This window comes from Gavialis gangeticus, unplaced genomic scaffold (assembly GCF_001723915.1).
Source record: "Gavialis gangeticus isolate Ggan-Ray unplaced genomic scaffold, GavGan_comp1, whole genome shotgun sequence".
Taxonomy (NCBI): domain Eukaryota; kingdom Metazoa; phylum Chordata; order Crocodylia; family Gavialidae; genus Gavialis; species Gavialis gangeticus.
Genome location: NW_017729032.1, coordinates 63571488 through 63589666, shown reverse-complemented (window position 1 = coordinate 63589666; position 18179 = coordinate 63571488). Strand labels below are relative to the sequence as shown.

Genomic DNA, 18179 nt, shown 5'->3' with positions numbered 1-18179 from the left:
CGGGAGGCGGCTGCCCGGGGCCGGCGCTGGATTGGCTGCAGCCGCCTTCTCTCACGGCCTGACCGGAGCGGAGCCGGGCTGGCCGCCTGCTGTCCTGGACCCTGATCCTGTCGTGCGCAGCAGGCCGAGGTGCTGGGACCACCCCGGCTGAGGCGCTACTTTGCCCTGGCAATGAAAAGCTTTGTGAACTGGGAGGGCACCTATGTGTGTATATGCCAGTATATACATATCCCATGTGTATGTATGTCTTTGTATACACAGGCGTATATGTACACGTGTGTGTGTATCCACACTAGGGTGGCCATCATTGAGGACGTTCAGGTTTGCTGCTCTGTGCTCTATTGATACAAAACCCTTCATGTCCTCTTTTTTTTTTCAAAGAGAAAAATAGAGGGGACATAGGCATTGGATTTCATCTCAGTAGAGGACAGAGGACAACTGGACTGTCCTCTATGATGGGCACCCTAATCCACACACCCACCTACCCCGCCCCGTTGGCAATACTTTCCTTGTTACATATACATGTAAGTGTGCATGTGTGTACACACACACACACACACACACACACAGGTCAGTCTCTAAGGTGCAGATCTCCCCTGCCTTTTCTTTGCCTTCAGACTCCCAGGGCAAACTAGTGGCTCAGCCAGGCTAGTCCCAGCCTTACTACAGAGGTGATTGTTGGGCACAACAGGGTCCTGGATACACGCGCACACACACACATGCGTAAATACTTGTGTATGTCTGTGGGTATGTGTACACACACAGACATACACACAGACATACATATATACACATACACGTATGTGTGTGTGCTCTCCCAGTTGACAGTGCTCTCATTAGTCAAATTCCTCCTTTAGATTCATTTCAGCAATGCTCACAAGAAATAAGTTCATTACTTAAATCAAAAGAAGATCTTGTAACTGAGTCACCTAGAAATGCATATTCCTACATCATCTTCATACGTACGACAAGCTTTTCAGAGTTGAGGCTCATTTCATCAGATGCTGTGAAAGGGTGCACATAGTTGTGTTTGTCTGAAGTCAAGTAGAAGGCAGAGTAAATTTGCTTCTTATACACCAGGGATGAGCGAAATACAGGCCATGGGCCAGATCCAACCCACCAAGAGATTCCATCCAGTCCATGGCGGGTCCCTTGCCCCTGCCTAGTCCAGGTGCAGGGGGCAGCCTGGCCTGCGGTGCGTGCAGCCAGTCCCACCACCCCCAAGTGCACAGCGGGACTCGGGCAGCGCAGCTGCTAGCCTGGCCCCAAGGCAGAGGCACTTAGGGAGTTTTGGGGTGGCAGGGGAGGGGATGCTGACCCAGGCCATGACAGCTCACCAGGACTCCCTAAGTGGCCCTTAAGCCCAAATAATTGCCTACCTCTGCTATACACTAACCAAAATGTGTGTGTGTATTTATGTAGCCCACGCCTTCCTGGGCTGAAGCTCAATTGTTCAGATGCAGTGGAAGGAGGCACAGAATTAGCCATGTTAGTCTGAAGTCAAGTAGAAGGCAGGGTGGACAGTCAATGCTGGCTGGGTCCGTAGTCACACCAGCAGTCAGCGTTAACCAAAGAGCCACTACAGTGCATCCACCTTGAGGTGAACTGTGGTAAATACACTCCAGTTCAGCAGAATTCAAGCTAGGCAACAGCTGCACTTTCCAAAAGGGGAATGATTAATTAACTCCTCAAAGCATGAAACAAAACCCATTCTGCTGACATGTCCTGTTAGGTGCTGCACGCAGGGGATAAAAGCAGCTTGTGGCTCAGGAATCCTGGGTATTGGGCTGCTTGAAACTCAGTGCCTTAGAGCAGCTGTAGGGATCAGGAAGGAATGGCTGCGTTTGTAAATGCTGGTGTACAATTGCACAACAGCTAAGTGAGGTTTTGTGGCTGCTGGAGAAAGGAGGCAGAGTAGATATACACCTTTTAGACTAACCAAAGAAAATATATATACAAGCTCTGTAGTGTTCACATGAGTTCTTTGCTTGTTTGCTTCTTTCAGTGGTGTCCCTCTCCCCACTTCCTCTCCCTCCTCTTTTCCCACCTTTTGTATTCAAATCACTAACTCCACTTTATACACCGCTCTGTGCTGTCCTGTCAAGCATCTGATGAAATTAACTTGATTTCACAAAAGCTTGTGCTCTCTATATATCTTATTTAGTTAATCCATAAGGTGCATATTTACTTTGCCTTCTGCTGCCTGACTTCAGACTAACATGACTAGCTACCTCTTTCTACTGGAGAAAGGCCTAATCTAATATGGCAACTTCTAGGTAAATATTCTATGTACTTTAGCTTACATGGAACTCCAAGAGTTATTAAGAATTCCAGGAACATTAAGTTTTCCCCATGCATCTATTTCCCTTGCCAAGCATCTTGCTTTAAAAAAAAGTTCTTTCCCTTTACAAAGAATGCTCTCCCAGTTCTGGTCTAATAATGGACAATGTTCTCATCAGTCAAATTCCAGATTTAGATTAATTTCTGCAATGTTAATGAGAGCTTGATTCATTACTTAATCCAAAAGAAAAGCTTTTAACTGAATCACCAGAAATGCACATCACCACATCATCTTACTAATGTAATTTTTGCCTTCCTTACCCTATCCCTTCCCTACTGATTGACATCTTCTTTTTTATTATGACACATTTAAAATTAAATTGTAAGCTCTTTGAAGCAGAGGCACTGTCTTTCTCTTCATCTTGTAAAGTGCTTTGCATAAGCGTGGAAAATATAAAAATATTTGTTGTTCTCCTAAGTGTCTGGGATGTCATGAAATTAAAGACATTGTAAAAACATCTCATTCAGAAATTATCTTTCTTTTTGTGGGAAGTAAAAATTTGAAAATATGTGAACAGTCTACCATACATGTACCCCTTTCCTTTACAATCAAAAATAATATCTGAGTTTCTTGTGCACTTATTGCAACACTGAACTTCTCAAGTCAAAAGTAATCAAAATGGGTGAGTAAAATATATAAATAGAAATAATAGAAAATTAGGCTTGGAAGGGACCACAGGAGGTCATCTACTCCAACTCCCTGCTCAAAGCAGGACCATCCCCAACTACATCATCCCAGCCAAGGCTTTGTCTAGTCAGGTTTTTAAAACCTAAAAGGATGGAGATTCCACCACCTCTCTGGGTAACCTGTTTCAGTGCTTTCCTACCCTCCTAGCGAGAAAATTATTCCTGATGTCTAACCTAAACTTCCCCTACTGCAACATGAGACCATTGCTCCTTGTTCTGTCATCTGTCACCACTGAGAACAGCCCAGCTCCATCCTCTTTTGAACCCCCCTTCAGATAGTTAAAGGTTGCTATTAAATCCTTCCTCATTCTTCTCTTCTCAGGACTAAATAAGGCTAGCTCCCTCAGACTTTCCTCATAAATCATGTCCCTTGGCCCCCTCACCATTTTTGCTGCCCTCCAATTTGTCCACATCCTTTCTGTAGTCAGGAGCCAAAACTGAACACAGTACTCCAGATGTGGCTTCACCAGTGCTGAATAAAGGGGAATGATCACTTTCCTTACAATAGCTTCTTCATCAACAACTTCAGTGACACATGGCAAGAACTTGATGGCTGATAGGACAACAATATGCAGCATGTGTTTCACATTTGTAAATCATGCTCAGTATCCTCTCTACTATTTTTATATATAGTTTTTGGCAGATAGTAGGCATGGTGTCAATGAACTTTTAACAACATGGTACTAGGCCATGTGAAAATGGAATCTTTCTTGGAATTCACTAGTCAGCTTTTGACTGCTCAGAATAGCAACAACCACATTTATGTTCTTTTTTTCTCAAGAAAGTTTAAAAAATCAGACTTCTCAAGCAGAAAGGGGTCTAGAACCCAGTGGGAATGTTTTTAATCTTTGGGGTGCTTACATCTGTTTCTGCATTCCCTAAGTATCTGCTTTCCCTACTGTTTTTTTGTCTTTATCCACACATTCAAATTGGGTTCCATCTATACTACAGGAAGCGACTGAGGAATCCAGTTATAAAACAGTACCACAAAACATTGTTGAAACATGATTCAGTCTTGTACTGTAGATATAACAGGACAGAACTATATTTTAGCCATAGTCTAAAGCCTAGAGGTTTTGGACCAGCATTTGCTTAATTAAAATAGTTTTATCTTTGTCAAACCCTAACACATAAATATTGATTCAGTCCTGCTAGATGTGGGGCTGATAGGAAGACAGCCCACTCAGGGAGGACAGCGTCACAACTTGAGTAAGATGACTTCAGCTTTGCTCTCTCGAAGCATCAGAGCCAGCCATCTTTACAATTAGCTTCCTTATGCTCGCAGTGGTTCTCAACCTTTTTTAGCTTCAAGACACCCCTCATTCAACTCAAAGCATACCATGTTCCCCTCGGAAAATGCCAGCTCTTAATTCTTTACTCAATTTTGATTACAGAAAAATAACAGAGCAATTCTTCTCTTCCAAAGAATTCAGAAAGACCAGAGCATACCAGAATGTTTTTAACGCTACTAATTTCTATATGAAATCTCTGAATTATTTTGGTGAATCCTATTTGTACACCTAACAGTGCTAACACTGTATGGCACCCCAAAATACCTTTGAAAGATTGTCAAGGCTCACCAGGGTGCTGTGACACACTGGCTGAGACTCACTGGGAATGATGAACCACATGGACTCATATTTCACAGCAGAAGAAACATCATAATGCAGGTACTTTGTTTAAAATAGCAGAATATTGAGAAAAGATAGAGTGTGATTCTACACCCTTGCATTTCCTATGTTACAGGCTTGCATTTCCTATGTATTTCCTATTCCTATGCACCTTTGCATTTCCTTTTACAGGCTTGGCTGACCACAGAAGGCCGGCTTGGCTCCTGGTCTGTCAGAGCAGTCGTTGGACATGCCAGCAGGCTACTTCACAGCCTGGAATAGCTGAAATCCTCTAAACTTTCCCCATCTTATCTGAGCTGTCCTTTGGTATGGATCTATGGTATGGGCTGTATAGAAGGCGGCACTGTAATTGTATGCACCAACCCTACACTACACCTGTATGGAGATATTTTCTATTCCCACCCTGCTCCTCCCAAAAGGACATAAAAAGGCCTCAGCAAAACCTGCCCCACATCTCAGTTCATTTTACATAGACAAGCAAGTTTTCTTTTTACAGTTGCTTAAATGATGTGGGTAGCCTGGTTTGATGGATCCAGTTGTTTTTTTAAATACTCCCGAAGTTTATCTCCCATGGTCAATTTTAGTTCTAGACACTTTAGGCCTTGCTCTCTTATTACGTTTTCACTGACATAACTCCACAGATATTCAGTTTATCCTGATATACCCACATCCAGTGAGAAAAGATTTAGAAACAATCAAAACAATCTGAACAGACAGTAGAGAGAGCTGCATGGAGGGGAAGGGATGTGTGGGGGAGCTTGTGGCTGGGTGTAGGGGTGGGTGTAGGGTTTGTGGGGCGTGTAGGGGCTTGTGTGGGGGCATAGGAGCTGTGGGGTTTGTGGCTAGGTATGTGGGTGGGGGGTTTGTGGGAGTGGTTTGGGGGTGTGGGGTTTGGGGGTGGATTGTTGGGGGGTGTGGGTGTGGAGGGACCATGTGGGTGGTGTGGGACTGCTCAGGAGGGGTGGGTCCCTTGTCTGCCCCCTGCATAGCGAACAGTCCCCTCCCCCACCTGCAGTTACAGCCAGCAGCAGACTATCAGAGTGCTCAGGACCCACTAATGGCTGTGCTCATCCATGGCATGATGCGGCCCCAGTTGCCTGAGACCCAGTGCCACCTGTGCCACATGGCACGGGCCCACTTTGGCCCAGCCCAGGGGTGTGCACCTTTGACCGAGACCAAGCCACTCTTGCTTTCACCTGGGGTCCTGGCACTGGATGCAGAGGCTGCGTGCCCTCAGACTGGGCCAGGTCCTGCCTCCAAGTGCCCCATGTGCTGTTGGGTTGGGCTGACTCCCTGGAGGCAGGACCCAGCCTGACACAAGGGCATGCGGTCCCTATGTGCAGTGCTGGGGACCCTGGGTGACAGCAAGAGTGTCCACAGCCCTCCCACCCCCACGTCCCTACTTACCTGGGGCAGTGCCTGGGTCCAAGACACTGCTGCAGCCTTGCCCTGCTCCCATTTACCCCAGCATGCTGAGCCAGTGTGCTGGAGCAGCAGGGGAAGAGGGTAGGCATAGAGATGCTCTGGCTAGGTGACAGAGTCTCTCTTTGGAGTCTCTGGTTGCTTCAGGGCACACTCCAGTGGCATGCCCTGTACCGCTTTTTTCAGAGTGGTTTTTTTTTTATATCAGGATTTCCTGGTATCAAAATTAGAGTCCGTGCTGCAAATACACAGTATGGGGAACATTTTTTCATTTCTGGTGTACCTCTTGTGGCATCTCAAACCGATTTGAGACACCGCAACAAGCATGTGCTCACTCATCTGCATGAGTGACTGATGCCTTCTGAGGTTCGGGGGGCACAGCCTGAGGGTGGCAGCATCGGTAGCGAGCGGCAATTGCCTCCAGAAGGCAGCAACAGTGGTGGCCAATCTCAGAGGAGGCACATGCCCCCCACACCAGTTGCCTATGCTTGTCTGGATACGCCCAATATGGTTTTAGCCACTGGCCTGCAGATAGTGAAAGGCACTAATTATCTCCAACAAATTTTATGTAGTCAAAAACTGATGCTCAGTGATTTGCAGACAGCTGGTCACTAAAAATGGTTTTCTTCAATAACGGAACAGTTTCCCTATCAAGTCAGTACTCTACAAGGGACTAGGCAAAAAGGTGCTTACCTGGAAATCTGTTGGAAATTTTTGGAATTTGCTAAAAAAAAAGATTTTTCTTCTGCCTCCAAACCAAAAAAGTTGAGAAACATTTTTTAATATTGAAGTGCAAGTTCTGTGAACTTGGGAATGAATTTAGAATGATTCTGAGGTTTGGGGGAAGAGATGAGTGAAGGATAGTGGCGTGTGCATTGTGCAGAATTTTGTGGAGGAGGTGGTGAATTACTGTGTAGAGATGAGGAAACATGGAAGCTTACATTGATAGAGGTGTTGGGGAACTGGCAGGAACTTGGGGGAAAGAGGAAAGGAGCACAAGACTTCTGTGGATATTGATTTGAGTTGTGGTAGCGTGTTGGGGAAGATTGATAACTGTCTTTATGTATATTTTGGAGGATTGGATGCATTTTTTAATGTTGGATCTGTTATTTTATAAGTTGGATTTATTAATCAATGCAGTAAAAAATGGTTTTCTTTAAAAGCCATATTTATCTTCAAACCATAATTTTGGGGAAACTGTGGTTTCACACAGCCTTCAGTTGATGTCTCTTTTTCTGGCATTTCATCTTGAGTACTCCTTTGACATTTCATTGCATTGTATAATAGAATGCAGCTAATGTAACTTTCATGTGATAGAGTTCAATGTAATTTTATAAAATTTTTGGACAGCAGACATCTTAACGTTCTGATGAAATGTGCCAGTCATACCTAGACTCTCAGCTGAAGTCTGAGATTAAATGCTGTCTCTCAACCCTGTTCCTAAAAATATTTGGATTTCAAGAGCAGCTTTAAAATATGTTTATTTAATTTTAATGCATTTACAGTTAGAGCATATAAAGGGTTAGGGTCAAGGATTCAGGGGCTTGATAGCAAAGTAGGTAATGTGTTGTGCATGGTTCCTAGAGTGGAGTTCAGGCCCACTCCAGACTTGGAACAAAGACTGTGCTAGGTGTAAATGAATGCTTTGCCATATAGATTGTGGAATCAAAAGCAGCTCCACATTATACTCATCATGTTCTCTTGTATGCAAAGAAATTGGCTTGCCTTAACCATGTTAGCTTGATGGCCTCTTAGTCTTAGATGGAACTGACTCAATATAAGTATTAAGTGGGCATGTCTACATGAGACACTTACTGCTCAGTTGACTAATTAGCTGCATGATAAATTTCTCAGTGACCACATGTGCACCCTTATTAGGCTGTAGTAAACTAATTTATTCTGCAACAGTAAATAAAAGTACTATCTTGCTGTGGAGTAAAAACTCCACAGCAGTGCATGTGTAGACATTGGAGGGGCTGGCTGGCGTTGCACTTAAAAACGGGTTTTTAAACCTAGTGCTCTAAGAATTGACATAACACTCGTTGATGAATAGCAGAAAGGCTTGATTTAATAACTACTAGGGCTGTGCGAAGCTTTGGTGGCTGAATCTTTGAATCCAAATTAAATCAGAGGCCCCTTTAATCTCTCTGAATCGAATTGGAACCCTCTGAATCAATTCAGAAAGATTTGGAAAGATTCGGGAGTTTGGACATGGACACAACTTTAAATGTTTTTTCAACATACCTCTAGGTAGCAGGTGGCTTGTGAATGCTGTGATGCTGGGGCAAGTGGAGTGTCCCACATAAGCATGAGGGGCTCCCCAGCACACCTGGCAGCAGACCCAGAAGTGGACCAGAAGCACTTCTGGTCCACTTCCGGGTCCGCCCGAGAGCACACTGGGGGAACCCTTGCATCCTCATGGCTCAGCAACTAGTGCCTCCTGGGTCTGGGGTGGCACCCGGGGTCTCCCCATGGCCGATCGCTGAGCTGGGGGGGCACAGGGGAGCCCCCCTGCGTGCTCCCCAGCAGACCCGGTAGTGGACTAGAAGTACTTCTGGTCCACTTCTGGGCTCACCGCTGAGCACTTGGAGGGCCCTTCTACACTCCTGTGGGATGCTTTATCTGCCCCAGCATCACAGTGATCATGAGTCATGCTGGTACCTCAAGGTATGTAGAAACAACATTTAAAGTTGTGTCTATGTCTGAATCGCTCATTCTCCAAATCAGCATTGAATCTTCAGATTCAGATTTGGCTGAATTGAATCAGGGACAGTGATCCAAATCGACAAATCAGATCACTGTCCCTGATTCAGGCTGAATCTGAATCCAAATTGAATAGGGCCCACTTCGCACCCCTAATTACAACCAACAAGCTACAAAACTAAATGACAGAAAAAGACTCCTAATATAAAATGAGCTACTAGCCCTTGTATTATCTTAGCTGCAAAGAGATCTTTACTCAATGCAGGCAGTTCTTGTACAGCCTCACAGCATGGATCCTTCACTTGTTGGCTGGGTGGCAGAATAGCTTCTTGGTCTTCCCTGGACTGCACACATCTTGCTGGCAGTTCTGTCTTGCTTTATACTGTTTAATTGTATAGCTTCAAAGCATTTTTCCTTGAGAGCTGGCCAACTGAAGTCATCATATTACAATTGTTAAATTGCCTGGCTCCTGTTTTTGGATTTGTCTAGATGTGAAGACTTGTGTTCCTCACAGCCACTGCAATTATAGGTCAATTACAGGTGATGGGCCTTGAGTGGTCAGACAGGATGCTTAGAGGCATTGGTTACCGGACCTGTCTTTGGTTATTTTTTTATCAATGGGGCAAATTTGCAATAGCTTGTACCAGTGATGTTTTGTTTACAAAACTCCAGACATACACTGAATGTTTGAACCATTTGTAACACCTTAAACATTGGGTGCCTGTTTTGAGCAATGTGAGGATGTCACGTACAGGACATTTTTCCTTTGTTCAGTGCACCTATTACAGGTTTTGCTTGAAATGTATATTTTTTCTTTTGTCTTCTTTAGTTGCTAGTTCAATTAAAATATAGATGTAGTTTCCTTGCCTTTAGTTACACTGGCTCAGCCTTTCCCTCTGGCTTTCTTAGCTTGGAGATACACACGTGATGAGTGTGTCAGGTCTCTGGCAACAATTTTAACCATCACTTTTATTATTTTATGGCATGGTTCTGGTATTGGGTACCTCAAGCTCCAATGTTTTGATGCCTAATGGGTTGCAAGCCATTAACAGAGTTTGATTTTCTTATGGCAGTCTTGTTACCACAACCCACTCTTGCTTCAGCCATTGTCTTGCATTTTTGTGCAAGAGACACTGTCCAAGCCTTCACAGTTTTCATATCCAGAAGCTGGGGCACAAGGGTGTTTTAGTACAAGGGCTGCTGGCCAGCTAGCCCCATGCCAAAGCTCACTTGTGCCCAATGCCAACCCCTTTACGGCACATTGAGCCAGGGAGAGCAGCCCCAGGCTGGTAGGCTGACCCCTGGGCCACCCTGCCAGCTGGGGTTGCTCCGCCTTGGCTCAATGTGTTACATATGAATGAACTGCAGAGTTTATTGCTCTGGAGTTAATTGCTCCTCCAGGTACCTGGGAGCAATTAACTTCAGAGCAATAAGCTCTGGGCTTATTCATCTGCAGTAATAGCATGTGTGCCCAGTATCTTGCAGATTGGAATTATCCTTACATTTCTGAGAAGTATCTATGACGTAAAGGTGTTTAGTAATTTATCCTTAGGTAGGACCTCCTTACACCTATGGATAAGCAGGTACACAATTAGTAGGGGTCTGCTGAACTCAAGGCACCCGCTGACCAATTTTGGGTGCAGATTGTGGGGTTGGAAGCCATTTTTGCAGGCTGAGTGCGATGTGGTCCCCACACTACTGATTGGCTGAGGGGCCCTAGTGGCCCCACCCTTCACTGGTGATTGGCTGTGAGGGCTGTCCATCATGTGGCTCCAACCCTTGTCACCGACTGGTGAGAGGAAGCCAGCATTTGATTTTCAGTAAGTATATTTTTTTCAGGAAGCCTGCCAAACGCATGGAACTCATGCTTCTTTGTGCACCCTTCTTCCCCCACAAATTGTGGTTTCTGTGAAAATCATGACATTGCTGTGAGAGAAAGAAACCAGAGCCGGAGAACAGCACCAAGGAACTCGCATGGGAAACACTCACTGCTGGTGCAGAGAGTCTAGCTGGAGCTGTGAGAGGGCCAACGTGCTTCTGCAGTGCATGCTTCCTCCAGATTGGTGGATGGAGCACAAGGCCCCAGAGGGGGGCAGCCAGGGAAGGACCATAGCTGGCGGAGTGCAGAACTGACAGAGGGCTTCTCATCTGACAGTGACCCATGGCCAACTGTTGAAGGAAGCAAGTAAGCCAGCTGGCAAGGGCAGTTGGAGGACCACTAGCAGAGCCTCAGACACTCTGCACCATGGGATTGCTTGAGAACAGCCAGGTGAGGACTGAAGTGGCAGAGCCAAAGGCCAGCCAACAGCAGGGGAAGGAAGAGTGAGGGTGCAGTCACTGCAAGTGGGTCAATAAGTTGTCAGGGGCACAGCCCAATTTGATTCTTGCTCTTCTTTTTTTTTTTTGTGTGTGTGTGTGTTTTATGCTGTTTCTTTCTCATGCTAGGCCAGGGGAACAGCAAGAAGATCTGTGCCCTGCAAAAGTTAATTGACCTGACCTTGACTAGATAAGGCAGGCTAAGAACCAGGGTGAAATTGTTGAGTAGATTGGCCTGAGAACTGGGAGAGAATATAATCTGATGGATCCTTGGAGGACTTATTTAATTTAATAGACCCAGGAGCTGGGATGGATTTAATAGACCCAGGAGCTGGGAAGGATTTGATTCCATATTTGTCTTGGGTTTTTTTGAGCTTTCAGTGGATCCTTGGTAAACTGATTTCATTTTGACAGACCTAAGAACCTGGGTAGTGAACTAATGGGAGGTTTGTTTTATTGACTTGAGACTGGACTTATCTTAATTGAGGGACCCTGGGACTTTTAAGGAATTAATAGAAGGCAGGTCTTTGTGAGCCCAAGTGAGTGAACATACCTCAAGAACTTTATTCAGTAAGCCAGCCAGCAATGGCCAGCAGTATATTTAGGCTAAACAAGATCCTAGCCCAAACATGTGTCATCAGGGGTGTGGTAAGGGTGGGATACAAGGGAGGACGAGCCCCATGAAGCAACCACTGGGGGGAAAACCTGGGAGAATCGTCACTCATCCTACCCCCAACTCCCGGCAAGACTTGGCAGGTGAGAAAATTACATTGGGGATAGGCAGTGTTGAGACCATCTGGTTATCCCCAACAACACACACAAGTAAGAGGCTGGGCAGGCGCAGACCTCGGCCTTATACTACCCCCCACAACAATCACCATTTTGGCACGTCCCTAACAATTAGTCCCACAGAAGTTAACTTGAGCTTGTTAGGTTGCCTATCACATGCTGTGGGTATATGAAAACAAATTTTTAAACAATAGATTTTAACAAAATGTATGAAACAAATATTAAAACAGACTAGGAGACCTTTCCAGATGCAAAATGACCTCCATCTCTGCCTTACTCTGTTCCCCAATTCACCTTCCTCTTGATAAATATGTGACTGGGAAACCAGACAAGTCTTACTTCAGACTGTAAGAATCACCACATCCACACTCTGGTGGACTAAAGGGGCAAACAGTTCTAGTTCATGGACCATTCACTGAAAATGCTTTGTTGCAAGCTTCCTGCTATTTGAATCATGGGGCTGTTAGTTTGCATACCTTAGTCTTAGCCCTACCCACTTCTCTGCACAAGCTACCAGCCTGCAGCTGCTATGAGATAAAGTGCATGTTAATACTTGAAAAAGTTGTCAGATCTGCTTTTGAGCGCACACAGAATACCTTGGAGTGGTGTGGTGCTCTTATGTATACTGCTCCTACTCACTCTCCCCTTCAGATGTTTTGCTGAAGCACCATAAAACCCTTTGGGAAAAATAGTGGTGCTGACCCTTTTGCATAGCAATATCCTGCTGTCAAGGTGGGAGTGCTGATGTAGAGAAGTAAATGTACATTGGAGCCCTTAAAACTCCAGCTCCTGAAAAACAGCAAAGTAAAATGTTGGTCAAGAAGAAGCAAAAATTGGTAAGGAAATAATTTATTTGCTTGTGGGTTTTTTTTGTGGGGGGGGGGCTTTTTTTTTTAACGACAATGAAGTAACAATAATACAGTAACATATCAATGTTTTTTATGATGTTACAGCATGTTAGTTTATATACAGTTGATATTTTGCCACTGAAAGTATCGCAAGATTGCTAAAATGCAAAGGAAAAAAGAGGCACCCTCTGGAAAAAAAAATCAGCTTCTAGATATACTGGTTAACAGTCAGTGGTTGGCAAGGGAAGAGTTAATTCATCCTCTGTGTTCTGGGTGAAGGAGTGTGCCTTTCTTTATCAGCTGGGGATAGTTTTTAGGCCTCACCCATACTGGGAACTGAATGATGTCCTACAAGTTTAAACATGTTTATCAAACAGAATTTTAACATTATTTTCCTGAGTAGGGGCACCAGAGATATTTTTGTCTGTGAACTGCAAGGTTTAACAATGGAATAGTACTGTGCTATCAATCCCATTGTACTTCAAAGATAATAGTATTTTGAGTGCCACTAAAAGAAGGCTGTCTACTGACTTAATCTGTTCTGTAACACAGAGCTTAAATCTCAAAACAACCAGCTCACATCAAACCAACAGACTGGAGCCATGGCAAGGAACAGATGGGTTTTAATGAGATATACTTGAACTCATAGGGGAGAGCTGCATACTAACTGGTTCTAGGGTCTATAGCAAAGCATGATTAATAATTCCATTTTCAGAAATACAATTCCTGTCCATGCTAGTTCTAAAGATTGTGCCTGAACCTTGTTAGCAGCAATTGCATGGGCTTGATTTTCCACTAGCGTGAATGTTGTATAGTCATACACCTGTGCACCATTAGTGAAAACTGGCTATAAACATGCTATTATTTAGATTTAGTAACATTTTCATCCATTTGCACAAAGGTAAATGACTATGTGAAGTGAAAGACACAGGAAAAACAACACTGTGTGTTGAAAGTAGGCCTTTCATTTACTTCAGCGGTCATTGCATTAGGCCTATGGTTTGAAATCTGCATAGAAAATCAGTTGAAAAATCAGGCTGTGCTTTTATTTTAGAAATCTTGTTTTAGCTGTACTCCCGTGAGAATTAATGTTCCCAAAGATGTCTGGTATTTTACATAGTTAATTTGACTTCTGCCAGATTATATTAGAAATTGTACATGAACATTAATTTTTTTGTTCCTGGTTTTACTGTTTGTTTTGGAAACCACTTCTTCTGTCTTGTTTCCTTGGTGTGGGAAAAATGAACTGTTGATATCAATGGGTGCACTCCTTTAATTAGTTGAAACAATAAAAGCTATTGCCCATTGCCCTGGGCCAGGTGAATTCAAGAGGGGTTTTCCTGAGGACTAACAAAAATGTCAGGAGGCAGAGCACTGATTTGTTTCAGCTGTGTTTGCTGTGTGGGTGTCAGACACCAAGAGCAACTAGAGTGCCAAAAGAAAGCTAGCAAGCAGAAGTGGTGCGCAGCCCTGGGAATAAGTCAAGAGATGAAGCTTCTTTTGGACAGAGAACTGGCAGGAAAGGGAAACTTGGGCTTCTAAACACGGAAACTGCCTCTAGTTGTTTGCTTCTGCTGTGTGTAGAGAAACTTTGTTATACATGCTTTGTAAATAAAAAGATTGCACCAAACAAAGACCTGATTCCATCATCAAGTTTTCCTTCTAACAAAAACAATCTGGCAAGGCCCTGAATACCTGTTAACTGCTTGGTCCAAAGGTTAACAATATATAAAATAAGATAACATTATATCACTATTTAAAATTCTATGCAAATACTAAACTAGTTTCAATTTCAGACCTGGAAAACTACAACTAGCAATTTGAGTTGCTGATAACTGATATTTCCATCTTAAATGGAAAGTTTTCCCACAATTCACATTGAAAAAAGCAGCTTTTACAGAATGATAATGAGAAATGACTTCCTTTATGTACTTTCCCTCTTTTTTAAAGTAGCCGTTTTGGGGAATTTAGCATAATTCAGATGTATGTATTAAAAATACACTTCTAAATACAGAAATATGTATTTAGATAAATTAATACCTATTAAAGTGTTAGATATGCAGAATCACTTAACATGGTTGTCTCTCCATTTACTTGCTTTTGTGGTACCAGTGGATTTATTTTCATATTTAGTACCTCATGGCATGATTATAAAGTGGCTCAGGTTAAATCCCACTAAGCATTGAGAGGACACTTTCTGTACAGAAGAAGGAGACTCAGGTTTGTTCACTGGGCATTGTTTCATCCCCTCCTCCTCTGTACTGCATACAGGCTTCCAGGGCATCCTGGAAGTGGCCATGACTAGGGCAAGTCTCTGGTAAGCCAGTTTCAATGAAAATGTGCAGCCAGGGTGCCAGAAATAAGTGTGAAAACTTTGGGGCTCTGCATGGTTTGCTGTAGTTCCCTATAGATCACTATGCGTTCCTTAGGGGCTGTCAAGGTTTTAGAATGAATCCTGCTGCAGCCACTCTCACTTTCAACAAAGCCAGTGCCTGATGTTACACTACAAGACTATCTCTGCTGTGGGAGGGGCTTCCCTCCTGTCTCTGACACCATTCTATAGGATTTTCTGCAAGAAAGGATGATTTGGGCCCTGAGTACCAAAATGTTATAGTTGACCTTGGCCCTTTCTTGTAACACACATGGAAACAAATGATTGCATGGTAAAACAGTAATTACAGCTACTTGGTTAATTCTTTGCAAATTCTAACATCTGTATTTTAAATGAATGGATGACACTGCCATCCTGCAGCACATTGAATTGGGACTCCACCCCCCAAAAACTAAGGTTCTCTTGGTTTCCTTTCTTCACTAGATAATTAAATATTGCTACAAACCTGATGACATATAAATACATATTTTCACTTCCCAGGACCTTCCCCAGAAACTTCAGCTTTTGGCCACTCATGATTCAGGAGGACCGTCAGATCGCTCAGAGGTGAGAACTGCAAGCTCTGTAGAAAGTTTTGACTGAAAAATCTATATAAGCAATAAAAAGCTGTGAACAGAAACCTAGGTTAGATTGCACAATGACTTGTTTATCATGAAGTTATCCCAGCTCTATTGTATATCATATCAATAAGCATAGGCATTGGTGATGTGTAGGGGTGCATGTAGGTGCATGTGCACCCCCTGAGATTGGCGGTGCACCCCCTGAGATTGGCAGCTGCTGGCAGTGCCTGTGGGTGGTTGCTACTCACCACGTCTCCCCCCTCCCCTCCCTGCTGACACCGTTGGTGGCATTTGTGGGCAGTCACCAGTTGCTGCTGGTGGCATTTGCAGGTGGACACTGAATGATAGTTGGCGCTCCCCATCCCTTCCCCTGCCCCGCTGCAGTGGCTGCCTGCGAGAGCTCCCCGCTTGCCGTTGCTCACTGTGCCCCCCCAGCCTCTGGGGGCACACGTCATTCATGAACATAGGCAGAAGGTAGGGCAGGGTGGCACTTTAGAAACTAACGGGTTCAGAGAGGTTTTGTAGGAAGCAACCTACCCTGTTATCTGACAAAGTAGGTTGTAGCCTATTAAAACTCATACCTTTCAGAATCAGTCTCCTAGCTGCCATCTTGCCCTAAATCTTTGCCTGATTTAAGATGGCTAACAACCTTTGGGTATGCATGTGTGTATATAGAGAGATGAGCTAATAGAATCTGTAAATTGTATTATTTACTTGCCAAGAGCAGAGCCAGGTCCCGGCTGAGTCTTACCTTGCAATGCTTCCTATACAGACATTTTGCAACTGAGTCGAAAATGATGCTGCAGCTGATATGACCACACTCCCTGTCTGGCATCTATAGCTTTGCAGAGGGAAGACCTGGTGGAGGGGCAGGAAGCCATCTGGAGTTTCTGCAGGGCCTTAATAAACAGGAAATGGTGCCACACTCCAAACTGTGTATATGTGTGTGTGTACACGAAGGAGCTGGTCAAGACTAGGGACAGCAGAAGGCAGTTAATACTAGCCAAAGGGGCTACAGGGTATAAAAAGGGATTAATAAATATTTTGCATTGAGATTTGTTTTCCCAATGTAAGCTAATGTGTTTTCATAATGTATTTTTAGATATATAGGGAATGTGATCCCCCTGTGTAAGGAACATCTGATTGAAGTGTTGATTATGTTAATCAGGGTGCTAAAGGTGGTATGTGGATAAATTACTGGCTAGGGAAGCCAGGAAGGTAATTTGGTTTAGCTCAACTGGTTATTTATTGAGAAAAACCACAAACATGAATTGTAGAATGACAGCAATAACAAAGAATAAACAGATCAAGGGTAACAACAGCAATAGGCAACAAGTCAAGTAGGGAAATGTGGAAGCGGGCTACAATAACAATACAGGGGGGTTGGTGTTTCACACTCCTGGTGGGACAAAGGCACTGGTACTTGAAGACTTTGCTGGTCACTCCCTTGGTGGGGAGATCCAGAAATCCAAAGGCCCTGGAGTGAACTGGACACTCAGAGTGGAGCCAACACACACAGCAGCACACTATCTCCTAGGCACACACAGGTGCTCATGCTGGCACGGAGGCCCAGACACCTTACATCCCCTCACCACCAGGACTGGTTTGGACCTGGAGTAGTCTCGGTACTCTCCCAGAAACTGGGAACTCCGCTAGCTAGCACTGAAACTCAGACATATGGAGTATGGCAACTCACTGCCTCACCATTAAACAATCCCATGTGAACGATACCTGCCAATCACTCAACTTGCAACAATCTTTGGTTCGTGTCTCATTTTTACCTCAGGCATGTCACTCCACTCATCTGTCAGTCACTCGTTTTTTCTTACCACAATGTGGGGAAAAAATAGGCATGCTCTCTTTACAAAAGTAGAACGTGAGGTTGAAAGTTGATTCTTTCCAGGCTTGTTCAAGCCTTGTTCCTACTACTGATGCTCAACAGGGCATTTAAAAATAACAAATTAAATCTGGGGTCTACACCTCCTCATCCTGAAAAGCAAGTGTAAAATTAAGGTGCATCTTCTATACCAAAGCATTGTAATGAAAACTAGTTGAAATCATTATAATTAGAATTTGGCCAAAATTCAATCAACTTTATGTTAACAAGTCTTTTTTTATATTTTTATCCTTTTTGAAGGGATGCATCTTATACATTGCATGGAACATATGCTTATGAACAAGGAAATCAGTTGTTTGATCAACTGTATAGTTGGGAGAGATGTTGGACAAGCTTTTGGGCACAAAATGCCCTGAGCTTGAAAACTTTTTCAACATATCTCAAAGCAATACAGTGGTTCCAATAAAAAGATATAATAACAAACCTCTGCCTCATACATTATTTCCTGGACCATTATGGCTACAACAACACTCCAACATTTACTTTGGAAGCAGAGTTAAGATGATGCTTAGTGCTTTAAAACATGCTACTCCTATAAAAGAACAAGAATAAAATGGGATAGAAAAAACAGATAGCTTTGCTTGATAGAAATAA

The 18179-nt window shown here is 43.7% G+C and overlaps 1 protein-coding gene across 1 annotated transcript in view; it reads left to right on the top strand.

The window, feature by feature from the left end:
* Window positions 1-12219: 12219 nt before the first annotated feature.
* Window positions 12220-18179, top strand: part of TRIM13 (tripartite motif containing 13) — a 21264-nt gene continuing 15304 nt past the window's right edge. Inside the window, exons 1-2 of the mRNA XM_019525029.1 lie at window positions 12220-12724; window positions 15609-15674. Coding sequence (XP_019380574.1) covers window positions 12647-12724; window positions 15609-15674 — 144 coding nt within the window. The 5' untranslated portion in view covers window positions 12220-12646. The remainder of the gene's footprint in view (window positions 12725-15608; window positions 15675-18179) is intronic.